The following is a 21,047-nucleotide window of genomic DNA, read 5'->3' as shown; positions in this document are numbered from 1 at the left end:
TTATCTGCAACTTGAAGGCTCTTGTAAATGCCTGTGTTTTACTTGTAACTAAGTAAACGCACAACATCCTACTGTAGAACACATCAATACACCAGGGGATTGAATGCTTTAGATATGTTCTTTCAGGGTCACATATATGATCCTCAATAAGAAAACCAGTGTAGGCCAAATACCTATTTTTTTTTATCCTGGTTAATGTTTCTGTAATCTTTCCTAACAAGGGATCAGAAATTCACTGTGCCCCGGTTTAGTTTGTTGTGGAGTGGTAAAAATTAACACAGGTCAGTATTAATACACTGTATAGGGTTTGGGGTTTTTTCCCCAAAACGAACAAGCTGTGATAATTGAATGCATTTCAGGGAGAAAATATGTTCAGTAAGAAAGTGGGGATTTCAGTGTCATTCTCTAAATCTCATGCTTGAGGGGTAGGGTGACTTGTGAAAATGGGAAGACATAAAAGGTCGATGTACCTACTTAAAATATAGTCTCTGAATCCTAGATTGATCTGATTTAATATGAAAATTTGCTTTTAATTATTTCTATTGCTTTCTGTGAATTGGATACATGATGTCAGGCATAAGAAAGATTTCCTTATCACAACTTCTACTAAGTGTTATTCTTGCTAGGTAGCTAAAGCTGGTGATAGCAATGGAGGTACCGCTATCACCTTGCTTTCAGACCATCTTCTCTTCAAGTCAAGGTGAAGGGAAGATTGTTAAAGTTCTCTGAACTTGTCGAGCAAAACTAATTCAGGCCTTGAGTAAACATTGTTGGTCATGACTGCTACTATATATATATAGTGTTTGAGGAAGGCCAGGTGATTGATTCCACTGAATGAAAAGTCTTCTCGTTAGTTTTGGTGTTCTCCTTAAAAATCTGATTCAATGCAGAAAAGACTTTTACTGAGACTTCATAAGAGGAAAAAGGGTGAACATATTTAATGGTAACTAAATTACTGTTCTGCAACAATATGTAACATTTGCCTCTCATTCATTTATTTCCACTGGTGAAAACAGTACTAATTTAGGGAAATGATCAATTCTTGGGCTATTTGTAAGTTGATATTCATAACAAAAGCCCTTAAAAAACACAAACAGTTTCAACGCCAGTTGATTAAAAGTAGTAGAGCTCAGGTGAAAAGCTGAGTTGATGTAGTTTGACCTCACCTAAAATGCGGTCTGTAAGACCTGTTTGAAATACTGTTGAAGATGTAATCTTTTTTTTCCATGTAAAGCATCAACTCTATTTGTTACGTTGCTCCAGTGCTTCGTTACAAATTCGTGCTTTGTTTCTTGTCTTTGTTTCTTGTTCTTTGTTTCAGTTTTAACTTCCAACCTTTACCAGTTTTCATCCTCTAAATTTCAACAGGCAGGGGTTTCATCTCAGAAACTGCAACTATTGATAGTTTTCTTTCTCCATCCTTTCTTCTCACTTGGTACTTGAAAGTTGATAGGTCACTGTGAATTCAAGCTGTGACATGTTCTGTTGCTTTCAGAGAGCAATGTTAGCCATAGTTTAACGTAAAAAAAAATTCAGCTTATACTGAAATGGCAGTGTATGACTATTTTTTTTAGAAGGCACTGTATCATTTGCTTTAGTAAATAAAGGAGGAAAGCAGTTGTTAAATTGCATTCCTTACAACCCCCATAACAGTACTAAAAGTATGCTAAAATTTAATTAATGTTTATATAATCAATTCTCAGTGACACTACCATCAGGGTTTAATACAGCTTTCTACATACAGCTTCCTTAATACAGCCTTTACATTTTGACAGTGCTTCAGGGCTACTTTCTTCATTTCTTTATTGTGTTTTTCTCTTTTGCTCCTGCTTGGTGTGCAGTGAGATTTACCCGTTCTCTCTGTAGAATGGAGGAACCGGTTTGTTAGAAACCTCTGTGGAATGTGTGTTACCTGCTGACTGGCAGTTTTGCGTGCTTTTTCGGGCAGAAAACAAATTCTGTGTTGTTGGGTATAACATGAAAAGGAAAGAGAAAGCTGTGGGAACTCTGTGGCTTGCTGTAAAGCAGAGAGAGAGTTCACCGTTGAGACATCCTCTGCAGGCAGAGCAGACTGTGTTTGTACTTTTTGCTATGGGCCTGTTGAAGGTAGAGAAGTGTTGCCAAGCCTGGCGCTGGGGAAAGCTGCAGCTGCACCAGCATTATTAATGGAATTCACTTCTGTAGCTCCAAACACAACCAGACACCTGTGGATGGCGAAACACTGCCTAAAAAAAAAAAAAAAAAGGTGTGGGGGAAGCCTATTTTGGAGATAAACAGAAAAGGGCTCTCACATTGCATAGGAATTAATTAATGGTGGCATGGACTGCTTAGAAGTCTATTTATCATACATTACTCCTGAAAGGTGCAGTTTTTATAAATGAGAGTTTTGTCAGTGGATGACACAGAGGCAACTTTCTGAAATGGAAAAGAACAGCAGGTTACACGGGGAGGCTGACTCGGACTACTGGCCCAGTAAAGCTGATTAACCCTGTAACTGACTCAGGCAAGAGACTGTCAGAGCAGAGTCATCTGATGATACTGTTCTCAAGGTGGGAAATATATTCCTGGATTATAAGCCTTGCAAAGATTCAATATCAGAAAATAGGTGTATTAGCAGAGAGGAGAATTGGCTGTTGTAGGAGAAATGAAGGGCTGAATTTTAATTACCTGATAAATAAAGGCAGGTCGTATTGATTTAATTGTGCTGGCTATCAGTGTGTCTCCCTCTTTTTTATCCTCTGTAATATAATTGACCACGTTTCAACTCCTTTTCTCTCTACTTTTTTTTCAAGGGAACAGAAGTAATGTCGGAGTGCAGGAAAATAATGTTTTTTCTTCATCTTTTATATACAGACAAACCTGTAGACATCTGAACTCTGTTTTGCTTGTGCCATTACTGAAAACAAATGCCATCTTAGTTACCTGTATAATATATGGTAATAACTAAAGCTTCTCAACATTTTTGAAGTTAGTAGGACTACCTACAAGATGGTTTGAGTTTGTTGCAAGTATGAAGAAAGTAATTATTTAGTAAATTCACAGACTATCTTGACAGTAGCGTAGCTGTCCTGGTACTGTGATGTGCCCGAACCACAGCTTTAATGGCATTTAACAAAAGTAGGTATTTAGTTATTTCTAGCAGTCAGTGGACTTTACTGTTCCTTATAAAATACCAGCCTCAGGCTGGACAGAGTGCACAGGAAGTATTGAGGTACATAACTGATGAGGAACATACTGTGTGCAATTTCATTCATTTATTTTCTACTTAATTCTGCAATGAGGGTTAGCCACATTGTCGTACATGTTTATGTAGATGTAATTTATGTAAATTGTAATTCTTGTTTTTACAGTTTTGTTGTCATATGTGGGGCCTGTGAGTTTTACTGGGAAGAACAGTATAGTATAATTTCAAACTAATAATAAAAATGGAGCACTTTGTTTTTCATGGTTTTCATCTTGTAGATTTCTACGCTTCTTTTGGAGGCTCTTGTGAAATCAAAAAATAGAAATAATTTAAAGATGGATTGTGTGCAATATTATGAAATCTCATGCTTTAATATAAGAAAATATTTTAATGTGTTAATTTTTCAACTAGAAACGTCTGAAAGCAGCTGAAGCAGAAAGTAAACTGAAACAAGTATACATCCCCACCTAGTGAGTATAACAACAAAGTCAGTTTTTTTGAATAATATACAGGTAAAATCGAAACTGTAACATGGAGTTACATGCATGGTAGTTTCATAGTCATCTTTATAATGGTTACTTTCATAGTATTTGTTATATACAGAGATATAATGGTAGAAATTCTTGTCTTAAGTGACACCTTATATCTGACTGAGCCATTTGTCCTTGACCAGCAAACTGCCTGTCTGGAATGCTGAGAATTTTTACAAAGGTGATCAAGTGCTGTCTGTGGACTGCTCACAAGCAAGAAGAGCCCTATCATTTAAAAAGCATTTTTTCCAGAATAATCTCTTTCAAATCCCTGTAGCTTCATATATGTGTAAATACTTCAGATTTCTGTAAATGCAATATTTCAAAATAGAAGCAGTTGTTAAAGTAGTTACATAAAGCAAAAAAAAAGCAGATAATTTCTCATTACAGTTTTATCTTGTGGATAAAGTCTGTTCTTCAATTAGAGACAAGAGATGTTCTGGCTGTAAATTAAAGGTAGCACACAGCCCCAAATCTTCCACCTTTGCACAAATCCTATTAATGCAATCTTGTTTTTTTCTGAGGGATATTTAATCTGTTTTTTTAGACTTAAAGTCGATGCTATATCTGCTTTTGTTAACGTGTAGTTTACAGAAACAAGATATAATCCCTCTTTCATATTCATAATTTCCTCAAGATTATAAGAAGAGAAAGGATTACAGTTGACATTTTTTTAAGCTTTCTGTGGATATATTCAGTTTACATATATGTGAAGTTCCTGTTATGAGTGTTTGTGTAACAGAAGACTGGAATACCAAAGGAAGTATTTTGCAAGGCTTTTTGATGACTTGTATAAATTGCATACAATAGAGCTTCATTTGCTTATTCCATACAGACTTTTCTCTCCTAAAAAGATGTAATAATGCAAACAGCAGATTGTTAAATTCATCGTTTTAATCTCATATCTGAAGAAATTTTCAAAATTTCTGTGAGTTTTTTTCAAAACTGTCAGTTTTGAAGCTCATGTCTCTAATAAGTGGCACTGTGAAAAAAAGCTGAAAACTCTAGTATGGGTGTTCCATAACTTCTCAGAGGACTGGCTGCTTTAGGAAAACCATATGGCACTCAGTCTTTGCATAATCTTTTTCAGTTTAATTTCCTTGGTCTGTGTGGAAAATTCAGGATTTTCACCAATATATTCACTGTAAGGACTAGCTGTATTGGATGACAAAGTGTGTTTTGAAATGTTGGATTTTCGAGTTTTTATCTTACTGCTCGTCTTTTGCCTTCATTTCAAGACAAAATCCCTAGTCAACAGTAAGAGGGTGGTAGGACTTCTCATGTTTTGGTAACTATGCAATCTGGGGTGGTGGATCACTAACTCTCTTTCAAGACTGATTTATTGCATTTGAAATCTGAGTAGAATTGATTCTCAGAGCTGAGTACCTTTTTGAACTTGATCATAAGGTATTTCCTGTAAATGCAAGATCCTGTGCTCAACACCAGAGAGTCCCATTCAATTCATGTCTTTTCTGAAAGGTAACTTAGCAACAGATCATAATGTGGGAGACTTAATCGTCTCTCGATCCCTTCTCTTGAGCCCAAGGTACTTGATAAAGAGCATGTAGAAGTTGTAAGTGTCTCTTGCTGGATATAGTGAAAAAAGTGAAGGCAGGAGACAGACTTGTTGGCATTTGAAATAGGGACTTGATACAGGAAAGGTTTCTTCAGTTAGTCATTTTAACTAATCTTGAATATATTTTATGCTAACTAAAGTAACAATTAATCATCTTAGGAATCAATGTATCCAGCCTTGCATTATATTGAGAGTAATTAACATGCACAAAGTTGAAGCTTTGAAAATACTGTACCTAACGTAGTAAGGAGCATATTAATCGTCTCTGAATTAACTGACCTGTGAAGTCCAACTTCTCTGAATTATTAATAGTTACAATAATTGCAAGAATAATAAAGTATAATAATATTTAAAAAGCCAAACAATAATATCCAAAACCAGTTATTGAGCATCTCAGAGAGAAAGTAGTTTAGAAAAGAACCCAGATAGAATAACTTGGTATTATATGGGAAGTTTTGCCAGGATTATAAGACATTCACTTATACTGCATTTGGTGGGAAGGTGTGTACTTCTGCTTGAGACAGGAAGTTCTTTGACCCTCTTCTAGGGTGGACAACCTTGTCATACTATAGGCAGTGTTACTGCTCTTGCTTCCTGTACTTTGTCCAAAGTCCACCTCAACTTTTAAAGTCTTATCTTTTGACTAGAACCACCTTCTTAAATTCTGCACTGGGTCAGACTTTTGTTAATACTTTGACCCTGAGACTTGGTCTTTTACTAGCTTGCCAAGTAGCTTAGAACACATTAAAGATCTGTAAATTGGAGTATCAAAGCAGCTCTTACATATTAGGTCTCTGAAAATACTAGAGGAGTACAAAAATTAATCTTGCTTAGGGCAGATTTTATACATGTGTCAATAGACATCAGAATTACAGAATTATATTGTTTATTTTCGTGTTGACTAACCAGTTAGTAAAATCACTTTTTTTTTCCATTTATTTTTATTTAAAGCAATAAACCAAATCCCAATCAAATATCCAGCAACAATGGGAAACCTGCTGCAGTCAATGGAGCAATGGGAGCCTCTTACCAGGCACAGGCCCCAGTAATAGGTCGGGCTTGTGAAAGCTGCTATAGTAAGTAAATATGTTTTTAATAATTCAAGATTTTGGGTTAACTTTAATATGTGCTATTTTCTAAAAACAAATGCATGTACTTTTGTTTGCATGTTATACAGGATAAGTTCAAGTTACTTGTGTGGCAGAAATAACTTTAAAGTTATAGCTACCTTTAATATATGTATTAAATGTCAATATTTGAATAGACTTTATTTTTTTCTTTTAACAATTCAGGAAGTACAGAAAGATTGTTATATAATATGATGGCACTGATATGTTATTCCTTTACCTTCAGAATGCTAGATTCAAATTTATTTTTGGCTTTTCTGTAAGGATGAAGGGGTTTTGAGCTGTTTTTTTTTTTGGTTGGTTGGTTTTGAGGTGTCTTTCCCCCCTCTGTTTTGTTGGGGGGCAGGGGGAGAGCGTGTTGTTTTTTTCTATTATTTTGTATGTTTCTGATAATTCTTGTTTTACTTGTTGAAATAGCAGCCTTCAACAGAGGTTTTGTGAGAGTGAAATATAATAAAATCCAGAAATTGAAAGAATTGAAAGGCCTGCTGTATAAGAGTTCCTTGCTTATCATTCCTACGACTGCCCATCTCTTAAACAACAATTAAATTAAAAACATATTTTGTATATGGAAGTTTTCCGTTCTATACCTAGTTTTTCAAGTCATATTTTTTAAAGAATAGTTTTCTTATGAAAGATTCCAAAAAAAAAAAAAAAAAGAAAAAAGGTTAAATTAAGTCGTCCTTCTGGGTCTCCACGTGCACAAGATAAAAATACGTACGCAACTTCAAGGTCAATAGAGGATGTGCTTATCCTTTTCGAATGTAGATCTTGATTTATAAGTATTCAATTTGCATGACTTGAGCATTTCCAGAATTTCCATTTGGACTTGACTTCTGTGGTGCTTTTGTAAAAAATAAAGCAACTAACAATTCAAGTTTTTATTCTCCATGTCAAATGTATTAAACATTTATCTGTGCAATGCTCTTATATTTTGGCCGTGTTTAACCATCTATTACAGCATTTGGATTTATTGTAGTGAATGTAGCATGCACCAGTTCACCTCTGCTCTTTTCTCCTCTTTAGCTCCACAGTCGCACCAGTGGTATTCTTGGGGGCCTCCTAATATGCAATGTAGGTTGTGTGCATCTTGCTGGATTTATTGGAAAAAGTATGGTGGCCTGAAAATGCCTACACAGACAGATGAAGATAAACTGTCTTCCAGCCAACCTACCGAGGTAGGACTGTGTAGATAAACTTTGAAACATAGTGATTTCACAAGTCTGCTGTGATTTGAATATTTAATGGAAAGGTTTTTTATGTATGTGTTCAACTTTGGTTGAATAAAACTCAATTTGTTAATCCTTTTCCTGTGTTTAAGTAGAGCTGTAAAGTGCGCAGGCCCTACCATGTCTTTATTTGACTAAGCCTTACGTAAACAAACATCCACTTCATGCATTTTTGGTGGACAAATGTCATTTTCTCAATCAAATGGTGTGTTATGTATGAAATGTTAAATTCATTATACAATATCTCATCTAGAATGACATTATATATCCGTTCTTAATATAGTTCTCTATTCTGTATTTTACAGCTTTCTACATAGACTCCAGATTTTTGTATAGTGCTTATGCATATTATTTGATTAACCTTGAGAATTTATCCAAGGTGTGGATATTTTAATGCTGTAACTCAGATGTACCTGTTATAATTTTTTGTTTCTTTTTGTAGGAATCGCATGTTAGAACTCACATGTCCCGGCAGGCCACACAGGGAACTCCAGTTCGTAACACTGGAAGTCCAAAGTCGGCAGTGAAAACACGTCAAGCTTTCTTTCTTCACACGACGTGTTGGACAAAACTGGCCCGTCAGGTCTGCAAAAATACCCTCCGGCTGCGGCAGGCAGCAAGACGTCCCTTTGTCCCTATTAACTGTGCTGCCATTAAGGCAGAATGTAAGATGTTTTTTTAATTCTTAGTTCTGTGTGCTGTGCTTTCCACCCATTTTTGTCTTTTAATTTTATTTTCTTTTTCAATAAACATTTCTTGTCTATACACTTTTGCTTTTCATTTTTTTTCATTTGTCCAGCATATCACCTACACATTGGATTTCTGGCTGCCTTAAACAGATTTAGGCTGGGGAAACATTTCAAGTTAATTAAAAAGGGGATAACTGTTACCTCATTCCCTTACAAAAATTACCATTAACAAAAGTGGGTTTAGGAGGGGGAAATTAATGCCATGACGTAAAAAACCATGCTTCCTACTAGGCATTGTGAAAGAAGTTTGCTTTTATATTGTTCATTTATTCTTTCACGGAGCAGAAACTATAGATCTGTACATCTATGTTTACTCAGTGAGTTGGTAAAAGAATCAGGAGATGGGGATTAGCTCAGTTGGTCAGAGCATGGTGCTGATAAACCAAGGTTGGGGTCCGATCCCTGTATGGGCCATTCACTTAAGAGTTGGACTCAGTGGTCCTTGTGGGTCCCTTCCAACTCAGAGTATTCTGTGAAATCTGTGAAGAATTTAAATGGGGTGTGTAATACAACCCCTTGTCACTGTGATGATCAGATGGTGGTGATAGCCATGTTTATTATTACATCATAATTGCATCATTTTGGTTTTGTCTACTCCAGTTTTAAATTTTAGTGTTAAATAAAATTCTGTATTATACTTGTTCTTTTTATAGCAAAAATATAAAGAACTGATGAATTTGCTAGTAGTATGACAAAAGGATATGAATTATTGTAGATAGCAACGGTGAGTCTCCTCATCTGCATATGTGTGTTAGTTCTGCTGCAAAGTCACTGAATATTTCAACAGCTTTTGTATCTGTGCTAAGCACATTGTTTTACTGTTCATACTGTCTGGTTATGTGTCCCAGTCTTCCACAGATATGGTTCTTGGAGCAGATGCTTGGTATTCCGAGATGAGCCATGCTGGCTCATCGTACTGTCAATTGTATTAGAATTGAAGAGACCTGTTTAGAATATAAAATTTTATAACATGCTTACTAGATTAACACCAAATGTTTTCCCAGCATATTTAGCTGGGATGCTGATGATGTCAGTGTTGATTATAAGAAATTTACTCCATGGAGGCTTAAAATCTGATTTTGAGTAATTATTTTCCTTCTATGTACTTTAACATCAACTATTATTCACATGCAAACTCTTCACCTGCTTCTACAGGTATCCGAAACTTGGTGAATATTTCTGTTCATTGTCCTTGTCTAATTTTTTAGTTGTCCCTTTGGCCATTTTCTTTCTTCTTTTAAACCTATGGAAGTCAGAAGCAACCTTCAGATTTAAGGAAACCATGTGTCCACTGTGTGAATAAAATGAGTTGTACTTCATGGAAGAAGTGTGTCTGAGGGTGGACTAGGATTATATTTTTAATTCTCAATTCAAAGTAAGAGTTACTTTCTGAGAGGAAAGCATTATACCATTAAATTTCTGTTTATTCTGAATCATGGAGGAAAACTTATAATTTCACTTGAACCTTGACTCTTTTTGTCCATATCCCTATTTCTTCTCACTTACTGCATTAACAAAACTCAAAAGAAGAGGAAACCTTTGGTTAAGGAAGAGAAAAAATAGAAGAAAAAGGTTTCATTCAATGGTTAATCGTCATACTAGAACAAGTGTTAAATATACAGTTCAGCTTTTAAAGAGAGGAATGAAAAGCTGAGCTTTTCAGCAGGACTGGCAGTATCAGACTGGCAGCGCTGCGAGTGCTTCCTCTTTGTTTCTTAGAGTGAAAAAGTGCCACATCAAATTAACAATGAGCAGTAAGATTTTTTTTTCCCCTATAATCTCTGTCTTTCATTATTCTTTTTGCTTATAGCAGTTTTTGGACCTTGCAATTTGTCTTTTTGAATTCTGATGCTTTCTGATTAGACCAAACATAGACTGAAGAAAAAAAAAGTCGCACTTGTCAGGGCTTTTTGAACACAACATTAAAATAATTTTCTAATGGTGGAAACCAGATTATACCTCAACTAATATAACTCACTTTTCTCTGTACACACGCAGATATGCACAGACACACACACATATTCTGTTTCTGGCAATCTATCTGGAATAATTACAGTGCTCTTACCTACATTGTCATTGTCATAATCTTGGTATAGTAAAGATTAATAAGTAAGTAAATAAAAAGAATAGTTTTGTAGTTTTATTCCTATACTTATATCTGGTGACCTCTGCTCAGTGCACTCTGTAGATTTTAATGTTAGAACTAAATAGTCTCTCTTTTCCTGAGAATGCCCTGAATCTTTTTCTAAGGTTATCTTGAAGCAAGTAATTTAAATTTAGATTTTTAAATGAGATGCTAAATTAACAGAAATTATCTCCTATGCTGAATCAGCCGAGTATTTACAATATTGAATGAATATCTGTAAGTTAAAGTTACAGATATGCTTAGATAATAACCTGGCCGGAGTAGGAGGTCACTTATGATGTGATATGGCATGAAATGGTGTTAGCATGTTCAAGACCTGATTTGGAATTTGTTTTCCAGATTGTTGGTGTGCTCAAACTTGAATCTAATGAGTGCTTAGATGCTATGTCAGACTCACCTGACGCTTTGTGTGTGCCAAACCAGTTCTTGAAACTGTAACCGTTTCACAACTCTATTGCATTAGGCACTATAACAACACTAAGAAACCATAAAACCTGCAGACGGAAGGATTGGTAGGGCACTTATCCCAGCAGTGTAACAGGTTTTATGCCACCTTAGTCTTGTGCAATTTGTTGAAGTACCAGGTTGTAAATGAAACTAATTTCCAGTTCTGAGAAAGACTGTCTGAACCAGCATGTCAAAACTTACTCATAAAATAGATAGGTTTTTGCATTCCACCTAAATGCATCTGCAGGTACTTCTTTTGTCTCAGAGGAGCATGGAAGCCTCTGAGAACGCTAACCTCAGGCCCAACCATCTTTTAGGCAAAACCAGATTTCGACAGAGCATTTTCTGTTATTGTAATTCCACCCACATCAGCTTGCTCAGCCCACTGGCAGAAAATAAGGTCCTATTCTGTGTTCTTTATTCCTTCAGTTAGTGTAGAGAGTTAGATTTTTCTCATTAGTGAACCCTGTAGCATGACTCCTGCTCAGATGCCAGCAGGAGGTCGTGGAGATGGTGCATTTACTTCCCAGTTGAATCCAGGAATAGCCACCAGGAGGTTGAGAAGGCACAGCACCTCCGGCTAGGAGCACAACCCATCATGGAAACTTCAAACTTTGCTTTGCTTGAACTTAATAGACTCTCTGTAGTTGTTGACAATAAAGTTGTCTGATGGATTTTCAGGAATAATTAGAATTGGTGAACTGCTTTGGTAAGAGGAAATTCTCATGCTTTAAATCTCATGCACTACCTACCTTTTAGTTTGAATATATTGCATGTTTTTTAGAAGGTGAAGCAAAACTATGATGTCTGTGGAAGGTCTCTTAATTAGAGGAAAGCAAAGTCGGCATTCTTCTCGACAGTCACTGGCAAGATTGGATCTGTTCCCAGCTTACAAGCAGGTTGATATGTGCCTGGCAGTGAGCCATGCATCTGCAAGCATTATTACTTCAGCACAGGGATATTTTGATGGATTTTTTTATTCCATTGCTTGGATATAGCTTTATCAATATAAATATATGTATTAATTATAGTAATTTAAATCTGGATAACTACATGCTGTGTGTGTAGACATGATTGTCAAAATGTTTTCACTGCATGGTAATATATTATCTGTATAATATATATAGTTATTAGGGAATGGGTATACTGTTCATGATGAAAACTTATAACTTTGAATCTTCAGATTTATTAACAAGTTTGGTACACAGTACTTGCTTGTGATCTACTTTGATGAAACAAAGACGAATCAAAACTAGGTAGAATATGCAAAACGTTCCTGATTTGTCTTTGTAAGTATAGAGCTTATATTTTACTGACATAAAACTACCCATTCATCTGAAGTGAGTAACATTTATGGGTATTGTTTCACAAACTGTGTTTTTCATCCTTGATTTTGATAGCTGCAGAAGAGCTTTTGGCTGCATCTAGGATAAAAATATTTTCTCTCCGTTGTCTTTGAGTACAATTTGTGCCAGATTTTAGTAGCCAGGAAAATAATGAAAAGAGCACGCTATTTTTTACTGAAGTTTCTAAGAAGAATACAATTCAGGGAATACGGAGGGCACAGTACATTCATTAGATAATCAGAATTTTGATAGAGGGATGATGAAATGTCAGACAAATAACTTGACAATGAGAGTCTCTCTAAGAGACCTACAAATTGGTTCGAAAAAGGAGATAGTTAAAAAATACTTTCAGATCTAAAAGCACAACCTCATTTGATATTATCTTCTTCATAGCATTCATTATTTCATTCACCTCTGGAGTACCCACAACAGTCATCACTTTTCTAGGTTAAGAACTTGTTCTGTTCAAAACCTCATAAAGAATGTTTCACACTGTGGTTTGTAATGTTTGGAGTTTTTCTGATAGTACTGTATCGTCTTTAGGGTTATGGTACCCCAAATTATGTGCACTTCAAGATACAGGTTTCCCATGATTTTAGAGGATGCTGACTTAATGAATTCTCTTCTGCTTGGTGATGGTGTAGAACCCATCGTTATGTGTGTGTGCTACAACCATTTTACCCCTTAAGAATTAATTTGCGTGTGGTGTTTGATGGTGATGATATCAATCAGTTTTAGCTTTGATTATGCTCAGAAATTTCTTATCAGGAAATTTTAACTCTCTAATCACTTCTTTTCCTGATGTTTTATATGTAGAACAGCACAGATCCTTTGAGGATTACATAGACAATTAATTTTAATAAGGTGCTAATCCCTGGAAAAGAACTTTTACCCTGTAACATCTGGGCAGCAGAGGTCTTTGGTGACAGAGTTTGTTAAAAGCTCATTGAAATGCCAAGTTGGATGCCGGATCAGCTGCATGTCATGATCCCTTCAGAGGATCCTGGCAGACCTATGACACTGGCAGTTAGTTACTGGTTTATAGGACATGTAAGTAGGAGGGGACCCCTGGAGGTCTCTAATTCCACCTCTTGCATAAAGTTCATGTGCTCATGAGCCTTTTGTCCAGGTGGACATTATGTACCTCCAAGGATGGAGGCCGCGTGACTTCTCTGGGCACCTGTTCCAGTGTTTGATCAACCTCCGAGTAAATAATCTTTTCCTTAAATCTGACACTTTCCTGTCTCCCAGCTTGTGGCTGCTTCACAGAAAGCAGTGGTAGATTACCCTATCCCTACTTTACTCTGAGAAGGGTCTGGTTTGGTGTCTCTCTGCTCCACTGCTAGGAGGTTGCAGGGGGCAATCAGGTCTCCCCTCATGCTTCTTGTCCCAAGGCTGACCAGACCCAGTCCCTTGGACTCTGCGTATGTCCTGTACTCCAGTTCCCAACCAGTTAGGGGACTTTCCAGTAGATGAATGTGGTCCAGTGTGTCCACATCTCTTCTGTAGTGGGGATCCCACAGCGCAGCATGGAGTCTGGCTGTTGTTTCACACGGACTGAGGGAACAGGTGACCTCCCTGGCCCTGCTGGGTGCGCGTGTGCTCATAAGGCCCAGTGCGCTGTCGTCCTTCTTGTGGCAAGGACAGTGAGTCGTGTGAGCACATTAAACATGTTTTCCCCTTTGCAAGGTCTTTTTTGGCTCCCTTGATGTTTCCATATTTAACTGTGTGCCTCTATTAATAGTGCAACCCTTTTGCCGCTCTGCAGACCTACTTACTGAAGAATGTTATCACATTTGCCCTGGTTTTGTTCTCTTGAACCAAGACTGTTTAAGCATTCATTAAGCACCAGCAGCATATGTGCTCAGCAGTTTGCTTGGATGAATTCCACTTGGTCCTGGTAACTTGTTTTTATTCATTAACCAGTTCATTTGAAATATTTCCTATGGAGTCTTTGATGTGACACAGTTCTCATACTTTCCTCATAAAATTATTTTGGAAGTGATCTTTAAGTGCTTCTGTAGTGAATGCTAATGCAAAGAATGCATTCAGCTTTTCTGCTGTGCCTTTGTCTTTCTTGAATATTTTCCTCACACCTTCATCATCTCCTATTGCTACAGGCAGTAGCACACTTTCTGCTTTTGCTGTGCTTGAAAAATATACTATAAAATATAATACGCCTTTTTTAATAAATATATTTTTCTCTTAGCTTCCACTATTTCACTGATTTTACTAAGACTTTTATTGCATATGGATGCTCATATTTGATTTTAGGACTTGTTTTTTATTCAATGGTTTTACACTTGAGAGTGATGCACAATCTAACTTGTATGGTTTTCTGTGTGTTGTGCATAGAAATCATAAACTTTATTGCACTTTGTATGGGAGTACCATATTGTGGATCAAAGTTTGCTGCTGTTAAAAGTACTTAACAGCTTTCATAGATAAGTGTGCTTTGTAATACTCAGCTTTGGTGAACATGCTTTACCTCACACATGGAAACTGTGCTGTCTTTGCAGTCTGTGTTCCCAGTTGTCATATTAATACATCTCCAGGATTTAGTGTCTTTTTTTTTACAGTGAAGACACGTAGATGGAAAATGTTCTTACTAATTACTTCTTAGGCAATGCTTTGGTATTCTCAAAGTAGCTATAAAATACTGTATAGCCTGTGCTTATTTTACTGAGGTAGTCAGTGGAGACACATTGTTCTACTCTGTCACTTAAAATATTTCAGGTGTTACAAAATATTAAAAATATTCAAGGCACCAGGTTTTAGCTTTTCCCCTTATATGATGGTATATTCTGTTATTAAGAGAAAATAATAAAGTGCTTTGTGTACTCAGCATTAAGGCTCTGGAAGCTTTGGGCTGCCCAAATGCCAGTTGGCGTTTCCAGAATTTCAAGTAGTTTCCCAAATATATTGAAGTAAGCTGTTCATTGTCTGCTGCACTGAAAACATCTCTGAACATCTGCAATATTTATTTCAGTAATTGTCTGTGGATTCAGAACCTTCATGGTTTTTGCACAGAGCTACATAAAATATATTTCCCAAATCTTTGTTCGCGAAGCCTAGCCATGACATAAAATATAAGATTATAAATAATTCTACATAGTGTCTTATCTTCTTCCTGTGACTATGTACTTCATCTCATGTGCTGGAATGAAGCAAACGTGAGCAGTCTGATAAAACACAGAGTGGATTTGCAATTAGAATCTATTTATAATGTGTACCTCCTGTAAAGCTTGTTGAGAAATGCAGATCTGCATGTGTGAAAACTATACAAAGAAAAGAGTACATTTAGGTAGGTATTTGTGGGAAGTAATTCCATGTGTTGGGGACCCCTGGTGGTCTAGTTGTTAGGATGCGGCGCTCTCACCGCCGCGGCCCGGGTTTGATTCCCGGTCAGGGATACTCCCCCGGGCAGATGGAGCTCGTCAGCCCTGTGAGGCCATCCATCTATGAGAAGGTCACTCTAAACAAACCTACGTCCTGAGGACCTCACTGCCATTGTCCAAGCTCGCTTGGCCCTGGCAGATGAACCTTAGGATTAAAGGATGGGCTCAGTTCAGCGCATGCTGTGTCTCACCTAAAAAATCCATTGCGCAGGCTGGAAAGGTAAAAAGACCAAAGGTAAAAAGACCCAAAATCTTCGTTCGCGAAGACTGGCCATACATATACAATTCCATATGATAGAATTCTCAATTTACACCATCACCATATGAGTGCAGTTTTGTATAGAACAGAATACCTGTATACTAGGGATACTGGAAAATCTATGTGGGGATTTCTTATGTGCTCTTGGAAGACAGATAAACCCAGTCACTCTGAATAACTTTAAAAAGAAAAAAAGATGGTATATTTTCAGTAGTTTTGGAACTGTTTACTGAAACCTGGTGCCTTGTAAATTTTTGCCTTAAATTGATTGACTTCACTGTCTAAACATAAACATCTTCATAGTAACACTTTATATTTGGGACAAACATGGAATCTCTGCTTATGTATTCAGAGTACCTTTAGAGGTGTGAGTTCATAGTAGTAGCATGAAATTTAAGGCAGTTAGTGCACTGCTAGTTTGCATGTCCTTTGCAGAAAGTTACAATCTTTGAGACCTTTAAGCTTTGTAATACTTGGTTACAACTGGCCACTTTGTTCAAAAGTTTACCATGAAGGAGTTGCTTTGTTTGTTTGGTTGTTTTTTTGTTTGTTTCTTTCCCAAGCCATGATAACCCCTCTGTTCAGTTTTACTTATTAGGCATTATATGAATCACCATTATGCAAGTAAGACATGACAAACGTCAGTAGTGCCAGCTTTAAATCCTTACCTCTGTATTGCCCCATTTAGAAACAAAGGAGCTTGTAAGAAACAATAAAGAATCAATGTAAATTACTTTTAATAGCTAGAGCTGCGTTTCATTTAGTACTCATGTTTTCATCTGTGTTTCATTTGCCTAGCTGGCTTTTCATTTGCTTTGTAAGCAAAAAATGCAATCAAAATGGTGTTAAAACTTACATTGACTTTAAAAAAAAGAATAACCATAAGATCACTTGCATGAATGAGAACGTCGTACCTTTAAATATCCATCATTATAAGTATTGATAAAAAAAGGAGAATATGGGCTAAAAGGAAAAAAGAAATTTGTGTCAAAAATGCAAGACAGAAAGTGGTTGGTATGTCCTAATTCTATTGGTGATAGTAAAAAAATTAAACTGAGTTTTATTCTTTAAAATTCTCAGATGCAGATCGACATTGTGAACTTGCTGGAAATCCTCTGAAGATTAAAAGCACCAGAAAACCCCTGTCATGTATCATTGGGTATTTAGGTGCGTATCTGCCTCCAGAGAATAACGAACCAAACCAACATTCAGTGTGTACTGATGCTTTATAATCCTATGTGCATAGAAAGAGGGATTTACACTTTGAGTTACAAGAAGAAGCTCTGAAGTTAATAAATTAATAATAATGATGGTCCACTATCAGTTGCACAACTGCATGATTGAACTTGCAGGATGTAGGCAGAAGTTCTTCTGATACTGGTTTAAAGTGTCAGAATGAAATCTGATCTAATTTGGCATGTGAAAAATGGTCTGGTAGTCTAAATGAAAAAAAATTAATGCTCAGAGGGGAGATATTTAGTATGCTCAGTGCTGCTCTAGCGTGCCCCTTGAATCCAATTGCAGTACTATATATTTAAAAGAAGGGCACCTCAGCCACACCAAGACAGCAATCTTGTAATCTGATGACCTAAGTTTAAAAGGTGCAATGAGATCTGTACTGAGATCACAGCCAAGAGGACAATGAACTCTTACTAGAATTTTTCCTCTCCCCATTAACTTAATAGTGATTCCTTGCTAAAGCAAGTGAAAATCATACTCTTTTCAAGGAGCTATCACTGACTATTAAATATTTACACAGTCATATAAGAATTGTGATAACCCAGAGGCTGTTAATACTCAAATGAGTATAGAAATCAAACCATTGATCAGAGAAGCAGTGAATAATTCTGCTGTTAATTCCATTCTGCAGAAGTGAAGCTGAGTATAGAGTTCAGTCTGAATGTTTTGCTCAAAATTAAATCAACAAGAGTTTTTTTGTACTAGAACAAAGTAAACAGTAAGTCTCTTGCCTTACTGAAACAGAAATTAGCTATTAATGTAGTTACATCTACTCTTCCAGAACATCAATTTTATCAAAATCCTAACTTCAGAAAACTGTGTAATGAAGCATTAATGCCACTCTCAGTGAATTTTGATCCCTCCTGCCCTAAAGTTTAAGAAAAAAGCCAGTGATAATTTCCTACAGGCATCCTGGCTGCATATCTTACGTGTGCTGAAAGGACTGCTTTGGTCGACTTGGGAGAGCTGTGGTTGTAAGGGGGGAAGCCGGACAGGAGATGGCTCATCCAGTTGACCTGTCTGTGCAGCCAAAAGAAGAAATGGTAACATGGGTAAACTTAGAGGACACTGCATGTTTTTCATGCCTTGTTATGTACTCGTTGAGGGAGCGTAACGCTGTAGGCTTAATGGGAGTAAATGGATGAACAATGTCAGACAGCATTTTGCGTACTTAGGTGAATGTGTGATAGAAGATTAGCAGTGCTAAAATATACCAGGTATCTGTAGAGTCTGCTTAGCATTTGACTGTATGGCAAGTGAAGGTATCCCACTACAGTTGAAGGCAAATAATGTGTTGCAGGGATATGAAGCGTACCCAGTGCAGTACCCAGAATACATCCTGAATACATAGTATATTGAATTAGCTCTATAAGGATGACTGGAAAATGGCTTTTTGCTTGCCATTTAGCTTGGCGAATTTTTTTTGTTTGGTTTTTTTTTTGTTTTCATTTGTTTTGTGGTTTGGTGGTTTTTTTTGGTCTGTTTTTTTTGTGCGTGTGTTTTTTTTAGTTTGTGACTTTTTTGTTTATTTGGGATTTTTGCATGTTTCAGCAAACAAGTAATACTTGAATTATTTTTTTCATAAAAATTAGTATTAAATATCATGTCATAGCTTATACAGGAGGCATTTGTTTTCTTTTTAAAATTCCTCCCATGCCATTCCCATAGGAATTTATTGGCATACAGCTAACTGTGTGACTCAGGGCGTTACTGTTTTCAACCTTTCTGGTAATGCAGAGAGGATTTCAGTGCCCTGCACATCCTAGGTTATCACTTACTTTATCCCTGTTCTGCTTCTTGGCTGCCAGTTCCACAGGTGAGGCAGGTTGAGCATTAAAATTAGGCCCTGTCTGCCACAGAGCTAGGGCTAATCCTCTCTAATCCCTTCAGTCATCACTGTGCTTACTAAAACAAAGCCCCTAAGGTGAACCCCTGGCTAATTAAATGTCCTTTGTTACCTCCTAGTTATGAGGAAACCAAGCTAACATTTCCAACTGGGATACATGTTGAGGAGATGAGATGAGAGAGAGGTGCAGCTGCTTAAGCACCTCTGGAATCCAGAATGCTTATTTAAGTGACTCAGTAGGAGACTTCAGTTTCTCTTTGTTTGCTTTGGGTTTTTTTATTTTTTTTTAGTTGACTGACATGAGTGGAAATGGGAGAACTTTTTAGTGTTATTGTTGTTATCCACTTGTTTGAGGCTGCAATCTGGTAATCTGATCCTCTTAATTGGTTTCCTAATATGTTGTTGACACATAGTTTCTTACTTCTGTCTTATTTTTATTTAAGAATGTGGCCAACTGATTATTTGTTATGTGGGTAAAGGGATAATTTAGGTAATTTGGATGCTATAGTCATTTCTCTTGAGTTAGCAAAAGGTGCAGGTAGCTAGAAGATTTTCAGTGAATTACTAGGCAATAGAACAAGGATAAGAGCAGCAGGAATTAGAAGACTGATAATTACAATTATTCCATAATGCAATTATACAATGGGATAATATAATTCAAGTGAAACCACTGAAATGCCTCCTTACCCCTCTCAGGTGTGATGAAACATCTGGTTAGAAAGCGTTGATCCAAGGCATGAAAATATTTGAAGCAAGTCTATATGTAGAGGAGGAGTGAGTGTGAGGTGTAAAGACCCCAAAGGAAGGATTCAGTCCATTGGGAAGTGTCCTGGTTGTTTAATTAAACTCCTTTTTGGAACTTAAGTGTAGAGCTTGTTCTTGCTGCCTTCCTCTACTGCAGAAAGAGAAGAGACAGCCTTTGTGGTAAACTAATGGAGGATTAGTGACTGCTGAACTAAGAAAAGTCAAAGGAAGGAAATGCATCCTGACTCAACTGTTTGCTCATCTTGAAAATATAAAAATGCAACTCCTATATGCTGTAGATGGAAGGAGCTTGTGTTCTCATATGTTGACACAGCTGCTTGGGACTATTGTGGCAGCTACTGGAACTCTTTGGCAAATGGAATTATAATTTAATGGTGTTAGCCCTGAAAATTTACCATTTCCTTCAGAAAATTGGAAAAGATTGCCAAATGAACATTTTAGAATCCAAATTCCGACCATCTACAGCAAATGGCACAAGTGTTTCTATTTCAGTTTAAAGTTTTGCCTTAGCAATCAGTAATGTTCATAACATTAAGCATGCCTCAGTTCGCATTTTAGTAAAAAAGCAAAATACAAGATGCTTGTTCCCTACAGCAAGAAAAATGGGACATGTTAGAAATCTGCTAAGTGCTTGGTGTTCCTAAACTTTTTTTTACGAAAAGCAGATGAATACTGCAGTGAATGTCAGTTAGAAGCTTTCATCTAATTAAGTGGTGAGAAATTTGGTGACACTAAACTAGCCTTTAGCTGCATGCCCAAATCTACTGCCCTGGAGAGATTACCTGTACCCTCTCTCTCTACTTGCCTGTGCATTACCCTGCTCTATGTTTCTTATCTGACCCTCCTGAAGCTTCTTGTATGAGGGTGTTCATGCTTTGAGGGTGTGCTGGCAAACTCCAACCAAACCAATGGTGAACAGTTAAGCAAAGTCTTTTCCAATGTGAAAATTGTTGGCGTTATCTCCTCCTGGCATGCTGTTCCCGGTACAGCCTGACCAAGTCACTGTGGCCATCCTATTCCTTTCCACTCCTTTGGGTACTGATGAAACTGTTGGGCCTTCCCACCTTTATGTATCTACCTTTTAAAAGTTTTCACTACTTCTTGTAGCTCACCCCCAGCCTCCCCTGTAGCCATGGCCAGTTGCCTGTGGGATGGGCAGGCTGGGTATCTGCCAGCTGCCCTTGAGGGCTCGCCATGAGAACAAAA

The 21,047-nt window shown here is 37.0% G+C and overlaps 1 protein-coding gene across 4 annotated transcripts in view; it reads left to right on the top strand.

Annotated features, from left to right (window-relative positions):
• MTA3 (metastasis associated 1 family member 3) overlaps positions 1 to 21,047 on the top strand; it is a 136,401-nt gene that overhangs the window by 75,399 nt on the left and 39,955 nt on the right. For all 4 annotated transcript variants that reach the window (XM_027681854.1, XM_027681856.1, XM_027681857.1 and 1 more), the window contains exons 11-15: positions 3,596 to 3,654; positions 6,242 to 6,366; positions 7,444 to 7,595; positions 8,089 to 8,311; positions 17,072 to 17,158. In XM_027681854.1, the coding sequence (XP_027537655.1) occupies positions 3,596 to 3,654; positions 6,242 to 6,366; positions 7,444 to 7,595; positions 8,089 to 8,311; positions 17,072 to 17,158 (646 nt within the window). The remainder of the gene's footprint in view (positions 1 to 3,595; positions 3,655 to 6,241; positions 6,367 to 7,443; positions 7,596 to 8,088; positions 8,312 to 17,071; positions 17,159 to 21,047) is intronic.

This window comes from Neopelma chrysocephalum, unplaced genomic scaffold (genome assembly GCF_003984885.1).
Source record: "Neopelma chrysocephalum unplaced genomic scaffold, ASM398488v2 Primary Assembly neopelma1_61b, whole genome shotgun sequence".
NCBI lineage: Eukaryota > Metazoa > Chordata > Aves > Passeriformes > Pipridae > Neopelma > Neopelma chrysocephalum.
Note: the sequence above shows the minus strand (reverse complement) of the source record. Positions and strands in the feature narration are given on the sequence as shown.